Source organism: Aegilops tauschii, chromosome 3 (genome assembly GCF_002575655.3).
Source record: "Aegilops tauschii subsp. strangulata cultivar AL8/78 chromosome 3, Aet v6.0, whole genome shotgun sequence".
Taxonomy (NCBI): domain Eukaryota; kingdom Viridiplantae; phylum Streptophyta; class Magnoliopsida; order Poales; family Poaceae; genus Aegilops; species Aegilops tauschii.
This window is the reverse complement of record NC_053037.3, coordinates 625,374,651-625,402,559: the sequence shown is the minus strand read 5'-3', so window position 1 is coordinate 625,402,559 and position 27,909 is coordinate 625,374,651. Positions and strand designations below refer to the sequence as shown.

Sequence of the window (27,909 nt, the reverse complement as noted above, 5' to 3'; positions counted from 1 at the left end):
TCCGCCTGAACCGCCTCCTGATCCATGATCATACCGGAAATAGTCAGAATTTTTGAACTCTTGCATGTTGTAACAATCTTTCCAGAGGTGTGTGGATGGTTCCTCCTTCGTCCCATGCTTTGGACAGGGCTGGTTTAACAGATACGACAAATGGCCCAGGTTAGGATTTGGCATTCCATTGCGCCGGGGCGGTTTACCCTTATGCCGCTGGCCCTTGTCATGTGTATTAGTGTTAGCCACAAAGTCTAAACCGTGGTCCGCTTTACGCTTGCCGCCGTTTCCATGACCCGCCGGGTTGTGGTGCTGCCCCTTGGCGTTGCCGCTCTTCTTTCCCTTCTCTGTCTTATCATCGTCAGACTCGGGATCCTTGGTACTATCAGAGTCGGCATACTTCACTAGTGCAGCCATGAGGGTTCCCATGTCATTACAATGACGTTTAAGCCGTCCCAACTTCAACTTCAATGGTTCAAACCGGCAATTGCCTTCCAATGTTAAAACTGCGGTGTCAGCGTTGATGCGGTCTGATGAATGCAAAATCTCCGAAACCCGGCGCACCCAATGGGTTGTTGACTCTCCTTCCTCCTGAACACAGGCAGCTAGGTCCACAATTGACATGGGCTGCTTGCATGTATCCTTGAAATTCTGAATAAACCGGGCTCTCAACTCGGCCCATGACCTGATAGAATTAGCTGGTAAGCACTTTAGCCAAGTGCGGGCCGTTCCTTCTAGCATCATGGTGAAGTACTTCGCACATGCCGCATCATCCACGTCCAGCATCTCCATGGCCATCTCATAGCTTTCGACCCATGTTTCAGGGGATAAATCGGCGGTGTAATTCGGCACCTTGCGCGGGCCCATGAAATCTTTGGGCAGGCGCACATTGCGCATCGCCGGGACAAGACATGGCACTCCCAAGGAACTAGAGGTAACTCCTGGTTCCACCGATGTGGTTGGACGAACCGGAGTAAGCTGACGGGCCTCGTGCTGCGCCACTAACTCGGCCTCTCTGCGTGCCCGAGCCCGGTCCACCACCTCCTGAGCATCACCGGCACCACCATCCGGGTTATGGCCACGGGGCAGATCACGGTTCCGTGCATTGCTTGATACTACCGGTTCATCCATACGCCTGCTGTAACTCTGGCTTGGACGGGGAGTCGAATGAACCCGATCGCGACTATATGAATAAGCCTCCTGTTGAATCAAGGCTGTCTGAAGAAGCTCCTTAACCCGACGCATCTCGACCGCTACTGGAGAATCTCCTTTGATCGGGATGGCCGCCAGCCGTGAAGCGGCAGCGACAATGTTGTCCATTGGGTTAGAATAATGACCCGGTGGTGTGGGGACATGAGGTACCACAACGTTGTTCTGACGAGGCGGATCCACCAAACGTGGCTGAACCGGCGCCCCTGCTCCGGGTGCCTCTGCCTGGTTTACCACCGGCGGATTACTGGTTCCTGCTCCTGGGGTGTTAAAGAGATTTCTAGCCTCATAAACCGGCGGCAGGCGAGATCGGTGCCTCCTCTTCAGGACTTCGTTCGACGCACTCTGATCCAGCATAACCAGATAAGCTTGTGCATCCAAAGCGGCCCGCTCCGCGGCTATCCTGGTATCCTCAGCTGCTAAGTCGGCTTTTGCCTGGGTGATCTGATCTTTCACTTTCGCGATTTCTGCATTGTGTGTATCCTGATCCGCCAGGCTAACCTCCGCCATCAGCGTTGCGAACATGTCAAACAAATCAGATAAAACCTGAGCCGGCGGTCGCACATGGCCTCCTGCCCCAGCCGCTGCCGCCGCTGCTGATATGGAAATCAACGCCGCTGCGGTCGAAGAGTGGAGCGCTGGTTGTGTGCCGGCCATGAAGATCGCCACCCGGCTTGGCAGATCAGAGGGGTCCGGAATAGTCGCCATCGGAACAGCCCCCAATCCGGCCATCTTGTAACTGATATAACAACTCGGTCTCTTCAGTCGATGACTCGTCGCCGGAATAAACGATGGTCTCACCACGAGATTCCGATCTATCCTCAGATTCCCCTCCATGGATAACTCCCACGAAGGCACGCTTCATGACAGGCTTGACCCGGGCAGATCTCGCACGCTGAGCCATTTCGACGAGGTCGGTGCAGATGTCCGGCTCAGGGCCCGGTTCGCCGATCTTGCCAATGAAAACGTGTATGCTACCAAAGGGGACCCGGTACCCGTACTCGATTGAGCCAACCTCGGGGCCCCAGCCTGCATCGTCGATGTAGAGCTTGCCACGACGACTCTTGGTCATCCGGCCCACAGTGTAACCCTTGAGTCCTTCGAAGTTGCCTTCCAAGAACTTGAAAACATCGTGCGATAGCCCCACGGTGGGCGCCAACTATCGTGGTTTTGTCACGGCAGATGTCCTAGAGGAAGGACTTAGTCGTGGAGCCATCGCTACGGGTTAGCTTCAAGGGGTTAAAGCGGACAAGGGATGCAAGAGAGTTTTATACTAGTTCGGCCCCTTTGATGAAGGTAAAAGCCTACGTCTAGTTGTGATGGAATTGATGGGGTTTCGATGACCAGGGAGCGAAAACGCTTTGCCTGAGTCTTGAGTTGTTGTCTGTTGTCCCTGAACCGCCGCCGGGTCGTCCCCTTATATACATGGGTTGACGCCCGTCGGTTTACAGACTCCAAGGCCGGCTCATAATCGTGTCCGGCTCGGTCTCTGCTACGCATATCTTACAACACAAGTTTACATCTCAATACCGGTTTGTGTCTACATGCCTTAAACCGGCTTTGGGCCCTGGGCCTTCATGAAGAGTCACCATCTGTCTTCATGGGCTTCAGATACAGATGAACTACTTATGAAGTTAACCCGGCCTCTCCTGGCCGGTTTATGCCCAGTGGTAATATCCCCAGCAGATCGTATTGGCTCAATATGATTTGTACTGCTAGATTTTATGAGGAGCTTTTCTTGGACATTTGAATTGTGTCCGCTTGGAATCTTTGGAAAGGAATGGTAATATTGTATTTAAAGGGATTTGTCATACGCGAGCAGACCATAGAGAGTTAGTTTTATGCTTGACATCTCAGTTTTACGGTATAGATTGCCGAAAAACCTTAGCTATAATATTCCCACTCTAGAGTACTCCTCATAATTCCTCTTTTCTCCAATTGTTGCAGTGAAACAACTTACCATGTCGATATCACTATAAAAACTATGTCCCCATTGATATTATACCATCGTAGTCTATTGTTCATTGGTAAATGATTCATGAGGTGTGCAATCGTAATCCACTAGAAAGCTTGTTGTGGTGAGGTGCAATTCATGCATCTGTGAGTTGTTAGGAAAAACTAATAGATGACATCATGTCTTCTTATTCCCAACATCCCACCACTCCCATTTAAATTTGGTATGAAATTTCATGTGTTTCTCGTATGAAAAAGGCATATATTTCCAAGTTAACTACTTCACTTTACTAGTATTCTTTACTATAAATAGAAGCAATTTTTATGTTTTTAAATGCATGGGTTGAACGGCGCCAACGAGCTAGATATGATGTAAATAGAAAAAGCGGAAAGAAAAAACCATGGTGGAAAAACACTAGCTACATAAAAGAAGGGCCATATATCATGTGGGGATAAATAATGAATCCCACATATCTAGATATCAAGTCAATCAAAAACATTAATAGTGGCCCTCAAATCCTACTCCTATATTATTGATTACATGAATTTGAAATGATATGTGACAATCGGGATAGTAATTTAAATAGCACACCTAATAGGAAATGAAGGCCTTAATGAATTTGTAGCTAATACACACTCAACAGGGTTGCCATCAAATAATGTGGCATTTCCTACACATTTATGTACCACAAAAAAGAAATGAAATTTGTGACATGTAATGAACATCCCAATTGAATGTATAATGATGCATTAATCACCATTAGGAATCGCAATTATTTCACTAGCAAGAACTAACTACGAATGAGAAGATATTTCATGCGTGTGATGTCATTTTCAGGCGCTCTCGCTCGTCTAGGACACACACTTAGGTTGATGTTGCTCAGATATGCCTCTCTACAACTTGGGGCATGAGCTTAACTCTGCAAGGAGAAAGTTGAGATCGGGAAGATAAGTTTCGAATGCGAGAACTATTACTATCATTTTCAAAAGGATCTCTTCCTATCATGTGCGTAATAGTAGAAATGTTACTATGCGGCAATATGAATGAAACAATGGAGTTCCGGCTGAGGTATTCCCATATTCATAAACATAGGTCATTGATGCAAACATATTGTTTCATCATTTATGCATCAGCCAAGATGTGCTTGTTAAGTTATTTCATCTACTCCTATTGCCAGAAGCTCCTAGTGAAATGCATCTTGTGTGAGAAATTATTCATGCCATCCATCTGATTAAACAAAACCATGATGAATTGTCATATCATAGGGGTCCACACGATTCTTCCAAAGGATATTACATATGATTATTCAAATATATTAGCCTATCAGAATCCTTCAAATGGTTCTAATTTGGCTTCTTCTATAAGTTTGGGTAAATTCCAGAAATATGTTTAATAGGAGAAATTACAACATTGGTAACAACCTGGCTTTTTTCCATTGTGACTCGAGCATAGATAAAATAATTGAACATCTAATTTTCCTCTACCCATTTATTCTATGGCTGAATACATCTCAACATTAGTTGGACTGCAAATTCGGATCAGATTGCCTTAGTATCAACTTCTAGGGCTAGCTTAAATGTGGATCTTCTCTTCAATAATTTCATCATAGTTTCTAGGAATCTATGGAAATGAACAAATCTATAAAGGTATTCAACAACTAGAGCAACCTTGGGAGTTCGGTCTAAGGTTGACCTCTCGCTTTTATGTTACAGGGTGCTGAAGCACCTAAACAATAGTTTTTCCTCCCTAAAATACTCTTTTTAATTCTCTCTTTGTCCGTTGGTGGTGGCGAAGCACCCTACCACGTAAATATTCTTGTAACAACTTTATTCTCTTAATAGTGTACCAAGATAGGAGCCTCCAGCCAGCAATCAACAAAAAACCTAGATATGGGTGAAGCGAGATCCATGTATGTGATTAGCTGTAAGGTAGAAGGTGAGATGAGCTCATATCTTCTTATACCTGACAACTCACCATGGCTCTCAGCTCTTTTCTCAAGGCATAGCTACTTCCTGCAAGTGGATTGACAACAATGGACAGTTAAGTGCAAACAAGCTAGCTCATTTCTAATGGAAAAATTGGTGGATCATTACCCTCTATTAAGTTCGTCCTCATTTAGACTTTAGATTTGGAAACCTCGGTACCTATCATCATGGTCAGTTTTTGACAATGTTGATATGAGCTTACTTAGATTAGCAATATTACAGAAATTGCATGAAAATTATGTCAAAACTTCACTGAAACACTGAAGACTGTTGAGTTATTATCATATGCATGATCACTATCATATGAGAGGAGTTCTTAAATCGTATGGCCATGTGCAAAGGAGATACACTCGTCCTTCTAATGTACTGTCTAGTAGTGCACCGCCGCCTAGGATCTCGGTGGATATATAAGCTAGAGGCCACCACCCCGAGAAGTTTATCTACCTCCTCTGCTCTATTTCCTTTCTCCGAGCAACTGAGCGAGTGATGTTGCTTGAAGCTACATCAGTATTTCCCCAAAGAGGAAGGGATGATGCAGCACAACGGTGGTAGGTATTTCCCTCAGATATGAAACCAAGGTTATCAAACCAGTAGGAGAACCAAGCAATACAACGTAAACAGCCCCTGCACACAAATAACAAATACTCGCAACCCGACGTGTTAAAGGGGTTGTCAATACCTTTCGGGTAACGGCGCCAGAAATTGGCATGTAGACGGAAGAAAGTTGTAAATATTGATAGATCGAATGCCAAATAAAATAAATTGCAACAAGGTATTTTTGGATTTTTGGTTTAATAGATCTGAAATAAAAGCAAAGGAAAATAGATCGCAAACGCAAATAATATGAGAAAGAGACCCAGGGATCGTAGGCTCCACTAGTGGGTTCTCTCAAGAAAAATAGCAAACGGTGGGTGAGCAAATTACTGTTGGGCAATTTATAGAACTTGAAATAATCATGATGATATCTAGGCAATGATCATTATATAGGCATCACGTCCAAGATTAGTAGACCGACTCCTGCCTGGATCTACTACTATTACTCCACACATCGACCGCTATCCAGCATGCATCTAGTGTATTAAGTTCGTGGAGAAACGGAGCAATGCAACAAGAACGATGACATGATATAGACAAGATCTATCTATGTAGAGATAGACCCCATTGTTTTATCCTTAGTAGCAATGATATATACGTGTCGGTTCCCCTTCTGTCACTCGGATCAAGCACCGTAAGATCGAACCCACTACAAAGCACCTCTTCCCATTGCAAGATAAATAGATCAAGTTGGCCAAACAAAACCCAAATATCGGAGAAGAAATACGAGGCTATAAGCAATCATGCATAAAAGAGATCAAAGAAACTCAAATACTTTCATGGATATAAAAAGATAAATCTGATCATAAACTCAAAGTTCATCGATCCCAACAAACACACCGCAAAAGAGTTACATCATATGGATCTCCAAGAGACCATTGTATTGAGAATCAAGAGAGAAAGAGAGAGAGAGAGAGAGAGAGAGAGAGAGAGAGGGAGAGAGGAAGCCATCTAGCTACTAACTACGGACCCGAAGGTCTACAAAGACCTACTCACGCATCATCGGAGAGGCACCAATGGAGGTTGTGAACCCCATCCGAGATGGTGTCTAGATTGGATCTTGTGGTTCTGGATTCTGCAGCAGCTGGATGAATATTTCGTCGACTCGCCTAGGATTTGGGGAATATTGGGGTATTTATAGAGCAAAGAGGCGGTCCGGGGGGCACAACCCACCACGGTGCGCCTGGGCCTCCTGGCGTGCCCTGGTGGGTTGTGCTCTCCTCGGAGCACACCCCCAGGTGCAGCCATTGCCCATTATGTTCCTTCTGGTCCAAAAAAAATCTCCTAAAGTTTCGTTCTGTTTGGACTCCGTTTGATATTGATTTCCTATGATGTAAAAAACATGCAGAAAACAACAACTGGCACTTGGCACTATGGCAGTAGGTTAGTACCAAAAAATGATATCAAATGGCTATAAAATGATTATAAAACATCCAAGATTGATAATATAACAGCATGGAACAATCAAAAATTATAGATACGTTGGAGTCGTATTGATACATCTTCGTCGTATCTACTTTTCCAAACACTTTTGCCCTTGTTTTGGACTCTAACTTGCATGATTTGAATGGAACTAACCCGGACTGACGCTGTTTTCAGCAGACATTCCATGGTGTTATTTATGTGCAAAAACAAAAGTTCTCGGAATGACCTAAAACTCCACGGAACATCTTTTTGGAAAATATAAAAAATACTAGAAGAAAAATCCACGTCAGGGGGACCACACCCTGTCCACGAGGGTGGGGGGCGCGCCCCCTGCCTCGTGGGCCCCCTGACGCTCCACCAACCTCAACTCCAACTCCATATATTCACTTGCGGGGAGAAAAGAAATCAGAGAGAAGGATTTATCGTGTTTTACGATATGGAGCCGCCGCCAAGCCCTAAAACCTCTCAGGAGGGCTGATCTGGAGTCTGTTCGGGGCTCTGGAGAGGGGAATCCATCGCCGTCGTCATCATCAACCATCCTCCATCACCAATTTCATGATGCTCACCACCGTGCGTGAGTAATTCCATCGTAGGCCTGCTGGACGGTGATGGGTTGGATGAGATCTATCATGTAATCGAGTTAGTTTTGTTAGGGTTTGATCCCTAGTATCCACTATGTTCTGAGATTGATGTTGCTATGACTTCGCTATTCTTAATGCTTGTCACTAGGGCCCAAGTGCCATGATTTCAGATCTGAACCTATTGTGTTTTCATGAATATATGTGAGTTCTTGATCCTATCTTGCAAGTCTATAGTCACCTACTATGTGTTATGATCCAGCAACCCCGAAGTGACAATAATCGGGACCACTCCCGGTGATGACCGTAGTTTGAGGAGTTCATGTATTCACTATGTGTTAATGCTTTGGTCCGGTACTCCATTAAAAGGAGGCCTTAATATCCCTTAGTTTCCGTTAGGACCCCGCTGCCACGGGAGGGTAGGACAAAAGATGTCATGCAAGTTTTTTTCCATAAGCACGCATGACTATATTCGGAATACATGCCTACATATATTGATGAATTGGAGCTAGTTCTGTGTCACCCTATGTTATGACTGTTACATGATGAACCGCATCCGGCATAATTCTCTATCACCGTTCCAATGCCTACGAGCTTTTTATATATTGTTCTCCGCTTATTTACTTTTCCGTTGCTACTGTTACAATCACTACAAAACCCAAAAATATTACTTTTGCTACCGTTACCGTTACTTCCGTATTACTTTGCTACTAAATACTTTGCTGAAGATATTAAGTTATCCAGGTGTGGTTGAATTGACAACTCAACTGCTAATACTTGAGAATATTCTTTGGCTCCCCTTGTGTCGAGTCAATAAATTTGGGTTGAATACTCTACCCTCGAAAACTAATAACATTGATGAAAGTGATGATGAAGACTCTCCCCCTAATAAATATGAATCGCCTGTTATTCCTGAGGGTTATGTTCTCGAAAAAGAAGCTGCTTTAGCTACTTTAGCTTGCAAAGATAGATACGAGCTCAAGAGGTTATTAGTTAAATGGAAGCAGCAATCTCTTAATGCTAGAATGAAACCTGACCCTGCTTTTGCTACTTCACCTATCTGTGTTACTGATAAGGATTATGAATTCTCTGTTGATCCTGATATAATTACTTTGGTTGAATCTGATCCTTTTCATGGCTATGAATCTGAAACTGTTGTGCCACATCTTACTAAATTAAATGATATAGCCACCCTATTCACTAATGATGAGAAATCTCGCTACCTTTATATCCTTAAAATATTTCCGTTCTCATTAAAGGGTGATGCTAAGATATGGTTTAATTCTCTTGATCCTGGTTGTGTGCGTAGTCCCCAGGATATGATTTATTACTTCACTGGTAAATATTTCCCTGCTCATAAGAAACAAGCTGCTTTAAGGGACATATATAATTTTGTGCAAATTGAAGAAGAGAGTCTCCCACAAGCTTGGGGGAGGCTTCTCCGATTACTTAATGCTTTGCCTGATCACCCTCTTCAGAAAAATGAAATACTTGATATCTTTTATAATGGACTAACCGATGCTTCCAGAGATTACCTGGATAGTTGTGCTGGTTCTGTTTTCAGGGAAAGAAGACACCGGATGAAGCTAAAATTTTTATTGAATAATATGTTGACAAATGAAAATAATTGGACACTTTCGGAGCCAGCTCCTGAGCCTATTCCTAAACCAACTCCGAAGAAAAGAGGTGTTCTATTTCTCAGTCCTGAAGATATGCAAGAGGCAAAGAAATCTATGAAAGAAAAAAGGTATTAAAGCTGAAGATGTTAAGAATTACCTCCACCTATTGAAGAAACTCATGGTCTTGATAACCCGACACAGGTAGTAAAGGTAAATTCTCTCTATAGATTTGATGAAGGTGATATTGCTCACTATAAGTCTGCTAGACAATGCTTAGAAGAGTTTGATAATTTTATTGTCAAACAAGAAAACTTCAATGCTTATTTTGGTAGACAATTGAAATACAATTCCGATACGCTTGAACACTTGGGTGATTATATGTCTAGAGTTAAAGGTGAACTTAAACTCATTACTAAACATGCTTCTATGGTTACCACTCAAGTAGAACAAGTACTTAAAGCTCAAAATGATTTGCTCAATGCATTGAATAGTAAGAAAAATGATTATGTTGTTAGAGTGGCTACTAGAACTGGTAAAATGACTCAGGAACCTTTGTATCCTGAAGGCCATCCTAAGAGAATTGAGCAAGATTCTCAGAGAAATAATATTGAGGCACCTAGTTCTCTAAAAAGACGAAAAAGAAAATTGATAGGACTTTGCATACTTCTAGTGAACCTATTGCTGAACCACCTGATAATCCAAATGATATATCTATTTCTGATGCTGAAACACAATCTGGTAATGAACATGAATCTAGTGAAAATGTTAATGATGATGTTCATGATGATGCTCGACCTAGCAAGGATAATGATGTAGAAATGGAACCTGCTGTTGATCTTGATAACCCACAATCAAAGAAACAACGTTATGATAAGAGAGACTTTGTTGCTAGGAAACATGGTAAAGAAAGGGAACCTTGGGTTCAGAAACCCATGCATTTTCCTCCCAAACCATCCAAGAAAAAGGATGATGAGGATTTTGAACGCTTTGCTGAAATGATTAGACCTATCTTTTTGCGTATGCGATTAACTGATATGCTCAAAATGAATCCTTATGCTAAGTACATGAAAGATATTGTTACTAATAAAAGAAAGGTAACGGAAGCTGAAATTTCCACCATGCTTGCTAATTATACTTTTAAGGGTGGAATACCTAAGAAACTAGGAGATCCAGGTGTACCAACTATACCATGCTCCATTAAAAGAAACTATGTTAAAACTGCTTTATGTGATCTTGGAGCCGGTGTTAGTGTTATGCCTCTCTCTTTATATCGTAGACATGATTTGAATAAGTTGACACCTACTGAAATATCTTTGCAAATGGCTGATAAATCAACTGCTATACCTGTCGGTATTTGTGAGGATGTGCCTGTTGTGGTTGCAAATGTACTATTTTAACTGGCTTTGTTATTCTTGATATTCCCGAGGACGATAGTATGTCCATTATTCTTGGAAGACCTTTCTTGAATACTGCAGGGGCTGTTATTGATTGCAACAAAGGCAATGTCACTTTTCATGTTAATGGTAATGAGCACACGATACACTTTCCGAGGAAACAACCTCAAGTTCATAGTGTAAATTCTATTGGAAAAGTTCCATCGATTATTTTTGGACGTTTTGAATTTCCTCTTCCTACTGTCAAGAAGAAATATGATATTCTTATTATTGGGGATGTGCATATCCCCGTTGAGGTAACATAGTGTTATTCGAAATTTCTCCGGTTCCATGTTATTCGGAATGAGTTTGTTAACAAGACTTGATCAACCTTGTTAGTGGATTCTTTTTGATGAGCATGAGATGGATGAAACTAGAAGGCACAACCTTCTGTACCCTCTTTCTACTTTCTGTTATTTAGTTGAAATAAAGTAAAAATTAGTATTTTTCTGTCTGTTTCCTGAATTATCTGTGCAATAGTAAAATACCCCAAAAATAAAAGTTCTCCAAATGCCCTGAAAATGGAATATGATTTTTTCTGGAATATTTGAGAATATCTGGCACTGAGAACACAGTAGGGGGAGCAAGCACCTGGCCATGAGGGTTTAGGGCGCGCCCCCTGCCTCGTGGGCCCATGGTGGCTCCCCTCCACTTATTCCTGCACCCAGACACTTCCTCTTCCTCCCAAAAAAAAGTCACCATCCAACTCAAGCACGAGTTCTAGCTCATTTTGCTGCGATTTTTGATCTCCTTGCTCAAAGCACCTCTCACAAAACTGCTTGGGGAGATTGTTCCTTGGTATGTGACTCCTCCATTGGTCCAATTAGTTTTTGTTCTAGTGCTTTATTCTTTGCAAATTTGTGCTGCCTAGGTGACCATGTTCATGAGCTTGCATGTCAAATTTATATGGTTCCAAGTAGTTCTAATGCTTGATATAGGCTCTAGGCACTTGTAGGAGTAGTTGCTATTAATCTTGTTGAGCTTGGTTCACTTTTATTTTAAAGTTACTAAAACTTTCAGAATTTTTTCAGAGGAAGAAATATGCTTAGGAAAATGTTCCAAGGTGGTTCTTCAAGGAAGCAAGGACCCAGGCTTGCAATGCGTGATGCTGACGATGAGCCAGCAAGGGACGCTCCAGTGCGGCCTTGTGAATGGCCTTCAGAAAACTTTATGGATCGAGCAGGAATCAAGGAAGAATTTAACGCATATTTGCGTAACGCTGATCTTGTGAGGTTCGAGGCAGAGAAGTGCCGCCAATACCATTATCTCACTAGTTCATTTGTGAGGAGGTTTGAATTTTCATCTTCACGCAATTCTCAAACTGCCATGTTTGATCTTTATGAAAAATCTTATACGATGGACTTAGAGGATTTTACCACTGCTTGCAAACTTCCACAATGGGGTAGTGCTAGTGAACCCCGCAATCTGAATTTAGAGATTTTCTTGCTAGTATAACTGTGGGGCAATCTAGAGACATAGCACAAGCTACCATAGGGAGCATTCATTTTCCTGCTATACATTATTTTGCTCTCTTCATAGGTAGGTGCATAAATGGTAAAGATGAAGCATGTCATATGTGTGTCCCTGACCTTAGTATTCTTAGGAGTGCTGTGTTAGGAGACAAATCTTATAATTTGGGAGCCATTGTTGCACGTAGGTTGCATCATAATAGATTTAATGGAGATTTCTTTGGAGGAATTTATGCAACCCGCTTAGCTAATTTTCTTGGTGTGGACATACGTGAGGATGATATTGAGTTGCCTCCTACTTATTTAGACTTTAATGCTATAGTTCACCACCAGTTTGTCGAGAGGAATGAGTCACCTCTCCGATGTCGCTTAATCTTTGACAGACGTCGTGCTGTTCGTATTACTCTCCCTGCTCCTGCCTTCTTTAATTATCAGGCAAAAGGACGATATGTCATTACCAGAGAGGAGGCAGATGAGTACGAGAGGAGGGCGGAGGCAGCTCGCCGCCACGCCGCAGCTCAGGAGGCGATAGCTGCTGCATCTCAGTACGACCCCGGCTACAACTATGGATATCCGCCAGGCCATCCGTGGCAATAAACCAACTTAGGCCGAAAGCCTAAGCTTGGGGGAGTACGTATCTCTCACTGACATTACATTTATGTTCACACACTCATTGCTAGATGTCGGTGCTCATACTCTTTCACTGTAATATCCAAGCTAGTTTATTTTCCTTTTTCTTGCTTTCTTCTTGTGTGTTTAATAAACCTTAAGAAAAAAAGAAAAAAATTAGTGTAGCTTTTAGTTAGTTTACTTTTCTTGCTGTGGTAGTAATAATTAAAAAGAAAACCCAAAAAGATTTCCCGTTCTTCTTTTGCTTGTTGGGAGCTTTCCCGTGTAAATAGTTTTATTTCTTTTCTTTTCTTTGGGGGTCGATAGGAGAAGACCATGATTAAATTGTTGAAGTGGCTCTTATATGCATTATTGTTGATTTAACCAAGAGCCCATATTGCCTTGTATTCTCCTGTTTATTGAATGCTCGCAGATTCCAGCTTAGTCCAATGCACGTGCACTCTTATTGTTTTCACATCGTTCGGTCGTGCAAGTGAAAGGCAATTATGACGATATATGATGGACCAACTGAGATGAGAAAAGCTAGTATGAACTCGACCTCTCTTGTTTTTGTAAATATGATTAGTTCATCGTTCCTGATTCAGCCTATTATGAATAAACATGTTTGCAATGACAATTAGAGATCATAGTTGCTTATGCCATGCTTGATTAGCTATGAGTTATAATGGTTTACCTTGCGTGCCAACATGCTATTAAAATGGTTATGATGTGGTATAGTGGGGTGGTATCCTCCTTTGAATGAATTAAGTGACTCGACTTGGCACATGTTCACACATGTAGTTGAAACAAATCAACATAGCCTTCACGATATTTATGTTCATGGTGGATTATATCCTACTCATGCTTGTACTCAATGTTTATTAATTTCAATGCATGTTCATGACTGTTGTCGCTCTCTAGTTGGTCGTTTCCCAGTCTTTTGCTAGCCATCACTTGTACTAAGCGGGAATACTACTTGTGCATCCAATCCTTTAAACCCCAAAGTTATGCCATATGAGTCCACCATACCTTCCTATATGCGGTATCTACCTTTCGTACCAAGTAAATTTGTATGTGCCAAACTCTAAACCTTCAAACGAAATTCTGTTTTGTATGCTCGAATAGCTCATGTATCAACTAGGGCTGTCCGTATCTTCCATGCTAGGCGGGTTATTCTCAAGAGGAGTGGACTCCGCTCCTCACTCACGAGAAAATGGCTGGTCACCGGGATGCCGAGTCCCATGCTTTATGCAAACTAAATCAAAATAATTGCAAAAAAACTCCCCCTGGGACTATTGTTAGTTGGAGGCACTCGTTGTTTCGAGCAAGCCATGGATTGATGCTTGTTGGTGGAGGGGGAGTATAAACTTTACCATTCTGTTTGGGAACCGCCTATAGTGTGTGTGGCATGGAAGATATCGCCATCTCTTGGTTGTTATGTTGACAATGAAAGTATGCCGCTCAAAATATTATTTATCTCTGCCTTAAAATCGAGCTCTGGCACCTCTACAAATCCATGCTTCCCTCTGTGAAGGGCCTATCTATTTACTTTTATGTTGAGTCATCACCCTCTTATTAAAAGCACCAGCTGGAGAGCACTGTTGTTATTTGCATTCATTACTATTAATTTATATTGGGTATGACTATGACTGGATCTCTTATACCATGAATTACAATGTCTAGTCAGTCCTTGATCTTTAAAGGTGCTCTGCATTTATGTTTTGCGGTCTCAGAAAGGGCTAGCGAGATACCATCCTGTTATATCATATTATGATTGTTTTGAGAAAGTGTTGTCATCCGAGATTTATTATTATTGCTCGCTAGTTGATTATGCTATTGATATGAGTAAACATGAGATCTAAGAGTTATTGTGAATGTGGTTAGTCATGATCTTTGCTGAAAACTTGAATGCTGGCTTTACATATTTACAACAACAAGAGCAAACAGAGTTTGTAAAAGTTTTTCTTTATCACTTTCAGTTTATCAACTGAATTGCTTGAGGACAAGCAAAGGTTTAAGCTTTGGGGAGTTGATACGTCTCCGTCGTATCTACTTTTCCAAACACTTTTGCCCTTGTTTTGGACTCTAACTTGCATGATTTGAATGGAACTAACCCGGACTGACGTTGTTTTCAGCAGACTTTGCATGGTGTTATTTATGTGCAGAAACAAAAGTTCTCAAAATGACTTGAAACTCCACGGAACATCTTTTTGGAAAATATTAAAAATACTGGAAGAAAAATCCACGTCAGGGGGCCCACACCCTGTCCATGAGGGTCGAGGGCGCGCCCCCTGCCTCGTGGGCCCCCTGACGCTCCACCGACCTCAACTGCAACTCCATATATTCACTTTCGGGAGAAAAAAATCAGAGAGAAGGATTCATCACGTTTTATGATACGAAGCCGCCGCCAAGCCCTAAAACCTCTCGGGAGGGCTGATCTGGAGTCCGTTCGGGGCTCCGGAGAGGGGAATACGTCGCCGTCGTCATCATTAACCATCCTCCATCACCAATTTCATGATGCTCACCTCCGTGCGTGAGTAATTCCATCGTAGGCTTGCTGGACGGTGATGGGTTGGATGAGATCTATCATGTAATCGAGTTAGTTTTGTTAGGGTTTGATCCCTAGTATCCACTATGTTCTGAGATTGATGTTGCTATGACTTTGCTATGCTTAATGCTTGTCACTAGGGTCCGAGTGCCATGATTTCAGATCTGAACCTATTATGTTTTCATGAATATATGTGAGTTCTTGACCCTATCTTGCAAGTCTATAGTCACCTACTATGTGTTATGATCCGGCAACCCCGAAGTGACAATAATCGGGACCACTCCCGGTGATGACCGTAGTTTGAGGAGTTCATGTATTCACTATGTGTTAATGCTTTGGTCCGGTACTCTATTAAAAGGAGGCCTTAATATCCCTTAGTTTCCGTTAGGAGCCCGCTGCCATGGGAGGGTAGGACAAAAGATGTCATGCAAGTTCTTTTCCATAAGCACGTATGACTATATTCGGAATACATGCCTACATTATATTGATGAATTGGAGCTAGTTTTGTGTCACCCTATGTTATGATTGTTACATGATGAACCGCATCCGGCATAATTCTCCATCACCGATCCAATGCCTACGAGTTTTTTATATATTGTTCTCCGCTTATTTACTTTTCCGTTGCTACTATTACAATCACTACAAAACCCAAAAATATTACTTTTGCTACCGTTACCGTTACTTCCATATTACTTTGCTACTAAATACTTTGCTGCAGATATTAAGTTATCCAGGTGTGGTTGAATTGACAACTCAACTGCTAATACTTGAGAATATTCTTTGGCTCCCCTTGTGTCGAATCAATAAATTTGGGTTGAATACTCTACCATCGAAAACTGTTGCGATCCCCTATACTTGTGGGTTATCACGTATCAGCATCTCCAAGCTTAACTCCTACTCGTCCTCGAGTAGGGAAGTGGTAAAAACAGAATTTTTGATGTGAAATGCTGCCTAACATGTCATTTGGACATTTGGACTTTTATATTGCTCAAAGCAATAGTCTAGTTTTGACATGATAATTTATATACTCAAGCATATCAACAAGCAACCATGTCTTTCAAAATATCAACGCAAAAATAAGTTATCCCTCGCCCATCATGCTCAACCATTGATCCATTCTTCAAACACACTCGCATACTAGCTAACCCAATACTCAAGTACGATCATATTGCCTCCTAGTTGGTGCTTTTATAAGAGAAGATGGAGACTCAAATTCAAAACAAAAATTGCATAAAGTAAAAGAAAAGCCCTTCGCAGAGGGAAGTAGGGATTTGTAGACGTGCCAGAGCTCAAAGCGAAAACTTAGAGATAAAAACATTTTGGGAGGTGTATCCATCCCACCAACGAAAACGACTTAGAGTTCCCAACACTTTCCATGCTAGATATATCATAGGTGGTTCCCAAACTGAAAATAAAGTTTATTCCTTTTTCCACCATACTTTCACTTTCCATGGCTAACCGTATCCACGGGTGTCTTTCATACCAACACTTTCCAAGGAATTTATTATTTGACAACATAAAGTAAATTCATTTTTTTTATTTCGGGGCTGGGCATCCCTAATACCTTTGCCTTACTCTCGTACAGTGACAAGTGAATAAACACTCATCGTGAGAATAACATATCTAGCATGGAAAATATTAGCCACCCCTCACCACTCCGCGAGCGAAACGAACACACAAAAGAGAAGTTTATTTTGAAAATTAGAGATGGCACATGCAAATTTGCTTAGGATGGCAAAATCATACCGCATATAGGTAGATATAGTTGAATCATGTGGCAAAACTGGTTTAATGGATTTTGGATGCACACGTAGATATCATACTTAGTGCAAAGTGAAGGCTAGCAAAAGATTGAGAGGCGACCAACCAAGAAACGGATATACTCATAAGCAAGCATTAAGCATAATTAATACCGAATGATGCACCACAAGTAGGATATAATTTCATTGCATGACTGTTGACTTTCATGCTTGCATTGGAATCACAAACCTTAACACCAATATTCTTACTAAAGCATAATTACTCATCAACATAACTCACATATCACATCATCATACCTCAAAACTATTACTAAGAATAAATTTTATCCAATGATCTTCATGAAATTTTTTATTATATCCTTCTTGGATATCTATCACTTTGGGACTTATTTTCATGTGTTGCTTTTCATAAGCTCAAACAAACATAAGTGAAGATCATGAGCATAATATTTCTTTCTTTCTCTCAAATTAATTTAAGTGAAGCAAGAGAGAATTTCTTGAAATTTTTACTAACTCTCAAATAAATCTATGTGAAGTAAGAGAGAATTTCTTCAAAAATACTCAAGCACTCCGTCCTCAAAAAGATATAAGTGAAGCACTAGAGCAAGTCCATAGCTCAGAAAAATGTAAGTGAAGTAAAGAGAGCAATTCTAACAAGTCATGACATAATTTTGGCTCTCTCAAATAGGTGTGTCCAGCAAGGGATCAAGACTTAAAACACAAAATAAAACAAGCAAAGACTCATATCATACAAGATGCTCCAAGCAAAACACATAGTATGTGATGAATAAAAATATAGCTTCGAGTAAAATACCCATGGTCGTTAGAAGAAAGAGGGGATGCCACTCGGGGGGCATCCCCTGGCTTAGTTGGCTGCAAATTTTTGGATAATAGCTTGGGATACCGGGGCATCCCCAAGCTTAGGCTCTTCTACTCCTTATTCCTTCATCCGTCGTAAGATAACCCAAAACTTGAAAACTTCAATCACACAAAACTCAACAAAACCTTCGTGAGATCCGTTAGTATAAGAAAATAAATCACTACTAGAAGTGTTGTATCAAACCAATTTATATTTTGTTCTTGCATTATATCTACTGTAATCCAACTTTTCTATGGAAAAAACTCATCAAAGGAAACCATAGAGCCATCAAAACAAGCACACAACGCAAACAAAACAGAATCTGTCAAAACAGAACATTCTGTAGCAATCTGACTATTTCGAATACTTCTGTAAGTCAAAAAATTCTGAAAAATTAGGACGACCTGAGCAATTTGTATATTGATCTACTGCAATAGGAATGGGTATTTTATCGCACTGTGGTTAAAAATGAGAATTATTTTCGCGAGCGCAAAAGTTTCTGTTTTTTCAGCAAGATCAAACAACTATCACCCAAGAAGATCCTAAAGGCTTTACTTGGCACAAACACTAATTAAAATATAAAAAACACAATCATAACAGTAGCATAATTTTGCTAACACTCAAAAAACAGGAAGCAAAAAGCAAAAATAAATTTTATTCATTGGGTTGCCTCCCAACAAGCGCTATAGTTTTACGCCCTTAGCTAGGCATAAAGCAAGGATCTAAGTTTTGTCATCCTTGTTTCAAGATCCATAAGATGCCCTCATGATTGATTCATATGGTGGCCTAATTCTTGTTCTAGGGAAGTGTTCCATACCCTTCCTCAAAGGAAATTGGAACTTGATATTGCCTTCTTTCATATCAATCACGACACCGGTAGTGCGTAGAAATGGTCTACCAAGGATAATTGGACAAGACGGATTGCAATCAATATCAAGAACAATAAGATCTATGGGCACATAATTCCTATTTGCAAGAATAAGAACATCATTAATTCTTCCCATAGGTTTTTAATAGTAGAATCCGCCAAGTGCAAATTCAAAGAACATGATTCAATATCGGTAAGACCAAGCACATCACATAAAGATTTCGGAATTGTAGAAACACTAGCGCCCAAGTCACACAGAGCAAAACATTCATAATTTTCAATCTTGACTTTGATAGTAGGTTCCCATTCATCATGTAATTTTCTAGGAATTGAAACTTCTAATTCCAATTTTTCTTCAAAAGCTTTCATCATAGCATCAACAATATGTTTAGTAAAAGATTTATTTTGACCATTAGCATGGGGTGAATTTATCATGGATTGCAACAAAGAAATACAATCAATCAAAGAGAAACTATCATAATTAAAGTCTTTGTAATCCAAAAGAGTGGGAACATCACTAGCTAAAGTTTTGACCTCTTCAAACCCACTTTTATCAATTTTCTCAACAAGATTTTCACCCTCCGAAATATCGGGACGCCTTCTAGCTAAAGTTGACTCTTCTCCAGTCCCTTTTTCATCAATATTAACTTTACTAAACAAGGAATCAATATGAGAAACACCAATCATTTTAAGATCTTCATCACTTCTATCCTCTCGCGAGATTGGTTTAGCGGCCATTTGATTCACTAGAGTAGCTTGTGCATCGGACATTTTTCCTAGCAAACTTTGAGCAAAAGCATACTTAGATTTGAGATTGGAAACTTCACTACTAATATCATGAAGTTATTTTGTGATAGCATCCAGCACAACGGAGTGCTCCTTAAGTTCTTCGGTAAAATACTTATTATGCTTAAATTGTGTAGTCATATATTCCTTAGTACTTTTCTCAATTTCAAGCAAAATATTGGGGTAAGGAATATCATAATACTTTCTTTGAGGCATCATGACCACGCAAACAAGAGCGCACACAAAAACAGATCCGGCAAGAAAACGGCGAACGAAAAGAAAGAGGAGAGAATAAAATGGCAAATTTTTGTGAAGTGGGGGAGAGGAAAACGAGAGGCAAATGGCAAATATTGTAAATTGCGAGGAGATGAGATTTGTGATTAGGAACCTGGTATATGTTGAAGATCCTCCCCGGCAACGGCGCCAGAAATTCCTTTTGATGTCGCTTGAAGCTACGTCGGTATTTTCTCAAAGTGGAAGGGATGATGCAGCACAGCGGCGGTAGGTATTTCCATGAGATATGAAACCAAGGTTATCGAACCAGTAGGAGAACCAAGCAACACAACGTAAACAGCCCATGCACACAAATAACAAATACTCGCAACCCGACGTGTTAAAGGGGTTGTCAATCCCTTTCCGGTAACGGCGCCAGAAATTGGCACGTGGACAGGACAAAGTTGTAAATACTGATAGATCGAACGCCAAATAAAATAAATTGCAGCAAGGTATTTTTGGATTTTTGGTTTAATAGATCTGAAAATAAAAGCAAAGGAAAATAGATCGCAAAGGAAAATAATATGAGAAAGAGACCCGGGGGCCGTAGGCTTCACTAGTGGCTTCTCTCGAGAAAAATAGCAAACGGTGGGTGAACAAATTACTGTTGCGCAATTGATAGAACTCCAAATAATCATGAGGATATCCAGGCAATGATCACTATATAGGCATCACGTCCAAGATTAGTAGACCGACTCCTGCCTGCATCTACTACTATTACTCCACACATCGACCGCTATCCAGCATGCATCTAGTGTATTAAGTTCATGGAGAAACGCAGTAATGCAATAAGAACGATGACATGATGTAGACAGGATCTATCTATGTAGAGATAGACCCCATCGTTTTATCCTTAGTAGGAACGATACATACGTTTCGGTTCCCCTTCTGTCACTGGGATCAAGCACCGTAAGATCGAACCCACTACAAAGCACCTCTTCCCATTGTAAGATAAATAGATCAAGTTGGCCCAACAAAACCCAAATATTGGAGAAGAAATACGAGGCTATAAGCAATCATGCATAAAAGAGATCAAAGAAACTCAAATACATTCATCGATATAAAAAGATAGATCTGATCATAAACTCAAAGTTCATCGATCCCAACAAACACACCGCAAAGAGTTGCATCATATGGATCTCCAAGAGACCATTGTATTGAGAATCAAGAGAGAGAGAGGAAGCCATCTAGCTACTAACTACGGACCCGAAGGTCCACAACGAACTACTCACGCATCATCAGAGGCACCAATGGAAGTGGTGAACCCCATCAGAGATGGTTTCTAGATTGGATCTGGTGGTTCTGGACTCTGCGGCGGCTGGATGAATATTTCGTCGACTCCCCTAGGGTTTTGGGAATATTGGGGTATTTATAGAGCAAAGAGGCGGTCCGGGGGGCACCCGAGGTGGGCACAACCCACCAGGGCACGCCTGAGCGTCCTGGCGCGCCCTGGCGGGTTGTGCTCTCCTCGGAGCACCCCCCAGGCGCAGCTAGGGCCCATTATGTTCCTTCTGGTCCAGAAAAATCTCCGTAAAGTTTCGTTGCGTTTGGACTCCGTTTGATATTGATTTCCTACGATGTAAAAAACATGCAGAAAACAGCAACTGGCACTTGGCACTATGTCAATAGGTTAGTACCAAAAATGATATGAAATGACTATAAAATGATTATAAAGCATCCAAGATTGATAATATAACAGAATGGACCAATAAAAAATTATAGATACGTTGGAGACGTGTCAGCGAGCACATTTGGTTAGGTGGCCAATCATGGCGCGACACAAGATCCAGATCTAGTGGTTCAAGCGCACGGAGGTGTGGTAGGTGTGCTTCACCAAGCGTCGGGCCGGGTTGTTCATGCAGGTGGGCGAGCTGGCCGTGTTGTGTGGCTCCTAGGTGTCTGTCGTTGCATTCTCCACAGGCATCAAGGCTTTATTTTGAAGCCAGAACCATAGAAATGTTGTTCTATGGTATTTTTATTGCATATAAAAATTATATATACAAGTTAAAAGGAATAATACAAAGAGAGTGGTTTTTCACCCACCCTTGGTGCACCCATGGTGCACCTACGCAAGAAAACATAACAAAACATTTTGAAAAAATCAAAAACTTTGTGGGAATGATGATCATAAAAAAATGTTAGAGATGCTTGGAAATTTTCATGGTGAAATGATATCCGAGGAGCTCTATACAAAAAACACAAAATTACTCAAAATGTACGTGCACTGTTGATCGAAATTTGTAATTTTATCTCTTTGTACAGCTCTCCTCGCATGTCATTTGACCACCAAACTTTGCAAGCCTCTCTAACATTTGTTGATGATCATTGACACAAAGTTTCAGTTTTTTCGAAATGTTTTGATATGTTTTCTTCCGTGGGTGCACCATGGTGGGGTTAAGCAACTACTTTCCCTAATACAAAAGAAAGCATGAGGCTCAACCAATTCAAGTTCTAGGGAAATCCATTGTGTTAAATAATGGTTTTAGCTGAGATGAAGATCAATCCAGTTCTTGAATTGTGTGACATGTCTGCTCTTAATTCTATGATATATTAGTAGCAAGTTATTCTTCAGGAGAAATCTCTAGGAAGTGACACTGGGTGATCTATTCTTGATTGAATTTATTCGTATCCAGATATTCCAGTATCCCTGATAATAGTAAGAGACAAGTTACAGGGTAGAGTAATCCTGGTCAAAAGGACATCATCAAACATACATAGGCCTCTGTTTCTGGAGAAGCAATCGGGCTCCCAGAAGGCTAGAGCAAACATGTAGTCCCAGAAAAGCTGTAGTGTAGTCTCTTGAGAGCTCACAGTTATAGGAAGGAACATGATTTTGTTCCTATAAAGCAAATTTCTTGAATTAAGTCAGTCATGCAATAGAATCCATAAGAAATTTTTAGTTCCGAGGAAGCAAGCACTCACGGTCTAGGAGATCATGATTAAGGACCTTGTACATCTGAATAGACTAGCCAATTGCGCATGCGTTGCAACGGGTATATACTCTCCTGGTTCACTATCAATCTTATCGAACATATACCTTATATCAATTTTCATACCATTTAATTTGGTGAGAGTATGGGTAGGAGAAGGCAATAAATTTTTTTGATTTAGTTGAGATTTTGGTAAGGTTGATTTGATTGAATTAATACAGGACGGGTTTTAGGAAAGTATCTATTTGATTTAGATTATTCCAATTAATATTTTTTTGTGCGGTATCAATTGGGGTTAACATAAAACCAAAGGGGGATGACAACGTGGGAGAAAAAAATCGGGTCGGAGGTGGAGGTGACAGAACGAACTCCCCTTCAACAACTTTTTTATTTTGTGTCGCATCTGTTTTTTTAACACAGTACAGACGCAAGCACTCATATAAACGCGCACACACTCACCCCTATGAACGCACACACGCACACCCTACCCTTATGAGTACCTCTGAGAGACTAAGCCGGCATATCATCTTGAGATTTTACGAAGTCACCGTGAGCCGGCATATCATCTTGAGATTTTACGAAGTCACCGTAGGCGCCTCGTAGTCGACATGAACGTCTCCTCCCACTGAAAGCGTATGGCCGGAAATTCTGAAATAAATTCAGAATATATGCGAGCACCAGGATTTGAACCCTGGTGGACTTGTGATACTACTGTCCACCTAACCATCTCAACCACAGGTTGATTCGATGTGCCGCATCAGTTGGGTTTAACAAAAACAGATAGGAAAGCAAAGGGGGGGAGCAACGTAGAAGTGAGAGGATCGGGTAGGAGGAGGAGGCGACGGAACGAACTCCTCTTAAATAATTGTTTTTATTATTATTTTGTGCGGCAACAGTTGGGGTTAGAAAAAAACCAGCAAGAAACCAAAGGGTGGAGGGGATCATGGGAGGAAAAAACCGGGTGGGAGGGGGCGACGGAACAAACTCCCTTGTAACAGTAGAGATGAATAACTAGGTGCTTTCCATGGGTATGCCCATTTATCAGATTTCACATTGAGTTGGTACTGTTGGAGCAATAACATCAATTTTTGTTATTGCCGGCAGACTTGTGTGATAAAGACTTCTTGAATAGCAGAAGAGCACAACTCAGGAAATTTAACTTTGAGAATGGTCTCCAATTATTTTGCCATAACATGACAGTGCTACTGTGCCATCTCTTGTTATATGCATCATGCATCTAGGTGATGATCTGGATGTTCAATCTGGATGCATGTATGCAATCGCGTTGTTCCGGTGCTTCATTTATAACAATATAAAAAGTGATTCATCACCTCGGTTTGTTTTCACATAGCCAAACATTTAGCATAGTGTAATTGTTTTAATATATTTGAAAGTGTTCACCTAGACAAATAGGAAATAATTAATGGGAAATATCCCGCTAACATATACATGAGGGTGATTGATGTGGCGAGCACGTAGACGTGCCGCCGAGTATGCCATTTTTTTATGGTGATCGGAGGCATGCATATTTATATTTTGTCTTGTAACAAATGTGCCCCGGAAAAAGATGAATTATGTCCCAACTACATTGTTTTTTTTTAGAATCCCAACTGTACATTGTTAGGAATGCTAGCTTTTGTGCGGCAAACAATATATGCATGGACATTTTGTTGTCATGTCCCGATCGATTGAACCACGTGCGAAGGAATAGTTACTAATGTACGTCACGGAGTACGTAGTTATCCTTTTTCTTTTTTTTGCATGGTTACTTAGTTATCCTTTTTTTGAGGAACGCTTGCTTTTAATCCTCAAAAAAGAAAAAAGAAAAGGAACGCTTGCTTTTGGGTGCGAAGGAATAGTTTCTAAATAATACGGTGTCTGTAGTTATCGTTTGACGCGTGAGTTTAATGTATACAGCTCAGCGCATACCGAATCGTATCTCATTGCCTATCACGAGTTTTAATGTACGTAGCCCAGCGAAGCGATTCCTCTCCTATATAAACCCCTCGACCCCGAGACGAAGCCACACCCACAGCCACTCCTCTTCCTCCCTTTCTCTGAGCCTAGCCACCGAGCAAGCGAGCAATGGCGCCGCCCAACCGGAGAGGTGGCAGCGGCCGGAAAAAGACCGTCATCCGCCGGATCGAGCAGAAGGATGCCCGGCACATCAGCTACTCCAAGCGCCGCAGGGGGTTCTTCACCAAGGCCAGCGATCTGGCGGTCCTCACCGGCGCCCAGGTGGCCGCCCTCGCCTTCTCGCCCGGCGGCAACGTCTTCTCCTTCGGCCACCCCTCCATCGACTCCGTCGTGGAACGTTTCCTGCCGGCGGAGGGTGCGGGGGTTGGCGCGAGGGAGGAGAGCACGGCCGACGACCGCTTGCTGGCGGGAGAGAGCGCGGGGGAGGGCGCGGCGGAGGGCGCTGCCGACGAAGACAAGAAGCTGCAGAAGCTGCACGAGGAGTTCGACGAGCTACGCACGGAGCTGGTCGACGTGAAGAAGCGGGCCAAGCGCAACGAGGAGGCCATGGCCAAGGAGCGCGCCGCGGGCGACCAGATTGCGGCTTGGTTCGACCCGAAGGCGCGCGACATGGGGGACGGGGACATGGCGGCCTTCTTTGCCGCCCTGATGCAGGTCAAGGACGTCGTCTCCGACCGCGCCAACCAGGTTCTCCTCGAGGCGTTTCAGTTCGACGTGAGCCGCATGGCGGAGGTGGCCCCGCCGCCGCCGCCCCAGATCTTCGGTGGCAGCATGTTCGAGTTCGGTAGCAGCAGCGGCAGCGCCAACGACGGGACGGACTTCCAGTTTCTGGTGCCTCCGCCACAGGAGCAGGGGCTCCAGGCCGGGATGGATATGCAGCAGATGGTGATGCCTCTGCCGCCGGGGTTGGCCGGCGGGCTGGATATGGAGCAGCAGATGCAGATGACGATTCCTCCGCCGCCGGGGCTGGCCGCCGGGATGGATATGGAGCAGGTGCAGATGACGATGCCTAAGCCGCCGGGGTTCGACGCAGGGATAGAGATGGAGATAGACCAATGGCTTAATGTGATGCTGCCGCCTCCGGAGTTCCCTGCCGGGATGGAGACGGTGCAGCAGGGGCTCCATCAACCGAACGCCGGCTTCCCGTACTGAGATCCAAACCCAGTCAGAGCCCGAGCCAGTGCATCTTCTATTTGAGTCTCGGCGTCAATCTCTTTTTTGTTTTGAAATGTAGTCGTCGCGTCAATCTTTGGTATATGCTGTGCGTCTACCCTGGATTTGGACGAAATTAAATATTTCATCAATATTTTTATTTGGTCATTTCCTTTCCTTACCATGCATATCATAATTAATGGGCTGTAATCTGTATTGCACCGATATGATGCTGGCTGGAATGTAATGAAATACAAAGGTCGATCTGTGCTGGATACATCTATGTATTAATTACTGCGTATATTATTACTAAAACAAGGGACAAAGGAGCCATCACATGCATTCACATCATCTACAATTTTGACAACGTTTATCATGTTTTTTAAGCGGCTGAGATTTAAAAGATTCAAAGGTTACATACAACTATATTTTGTACAAACAATTCACGTCAGAGGAGGTACATGCCATATGACATATGTATATGCAAACAAGAATACACGTGCAAACCTCGCGGCAGGCGTGGTGAGCAATCTTCAAATCATTCAAATTATAAAGAATACACGTGCAAAAACCGCATGGGACATGTTTTAGCAAATTCAAAATTCGTATAGAATACACGTGCAAAAAGTAAAAAAAATTAGAATACACTTACAAATATGTGAAGCATCCCGACTAAAAAAAACATGCCGAGAATCACGTGACACATATTCATACCGACCTGGACACACACCGCAAATAGATACGGACATGCAACATGAAACTCTCGCCCGTACCACGGCCGCCGATAAAACACACTGCATGAACCAAGACGCCCAAACGTCTAAGACAGCTACAGTGCAGCATGCCTAAAAAATTATACAGGCCCGTGATGCTTGCACGTATGAAAGTCAACTAGGAGTACTATGGAGGGAGTACTGTAAGTGTATAAAAGTTAGTCAAACATTGAAGAGTTTGACTTGAGACAAAGCTCATATTCAGAGTAAAAAGAAATGGAGGGAGTACATAATTTTGCATGAGGTCTATAGAAACTCCGGAAGGTCAACCGTAATAGGAAGGCAGCATTACCCAAGGAAAAAACTCCAGAGAAAAAAACATTCGCCAACTACATAGCGAAACGGCCACAAAGATCGACAAAACTGTCAGAGGGGCAGATGCAAAGATCGTCAACCAATCATAAACATAAAAAATCCAACAAATATGTCAATTTATGATAATAATTATATACATGCAGTTTTATCAAGCTGTGGATAAAGATAATATGAGTTTTTTTATCTTTTGTAAAGTACATCATAGATAAATCTTTTATGATGAGGATAAAGAAAATGATTCACTCGTGTATATATATAAAGTATCATATACTGAATATTTTTTCATAAATCTGATTGTGTTTTTAGAAAGCTGCACATTCTGGCTACAATGTTTCTTCTATAATTTTTATGTATATTATTGACTAATGCAGAAAAATTAAATAGGATAACATTCTATAGACAAACTACTGTAAGAGAAAACAACGACATGTGCACCACCAGAGAATAACAAGTTATGACGAGGGTGAGTGAGAGAACATTTCACAAATCTTGGCAACACTCAATGATAGTTACATTGATTTACATTGGAAGGCGAGATAGTGAATTGGAGTAATATGAGAAGACATCGAGCATATGGATCAGGTATGATATGGTATAAGAAATAAATGTTTAGATTTTCTCTAAAATTCCAAAAAATCTTTGTAAACAAAATCAAGGGATGAGAAGGACTGGAAGATCGAAAGCTGAAGGATAGTACGGGAGATACTTGTTTTGCATTATCGGGCGCATACCACGATCGCTTTTGTCCTTCACCATCACACATCATTGTAGTTGCCAGCAACTTAATACAAAAAGGAATTGA

The 27,909-nt window shown here is 41.8% G+C and overlaps 1 protein-coding gene across 1 annotated transcript; it reads left to right on the top strand.

The window, feature by feature from the left end:
- Nucleotides 1–24,975: 24,975 nt before the first annotated feature.
- LOC109758527 (uncharacterized) lies at nt 24,976–26,019 on the top strand. Its single transcript, XM_020317388.3, has one exon. It carries the CDS (start codon nt 24,976–24,978, stop codon nt 26,017–26,019), a length of 1,044 nt encoding a protein of 347 aa, XP_020172977.1.
- The last annotated feature ends 1,890 nt before the right edge of the window (nt 26,020–27,909 follow it).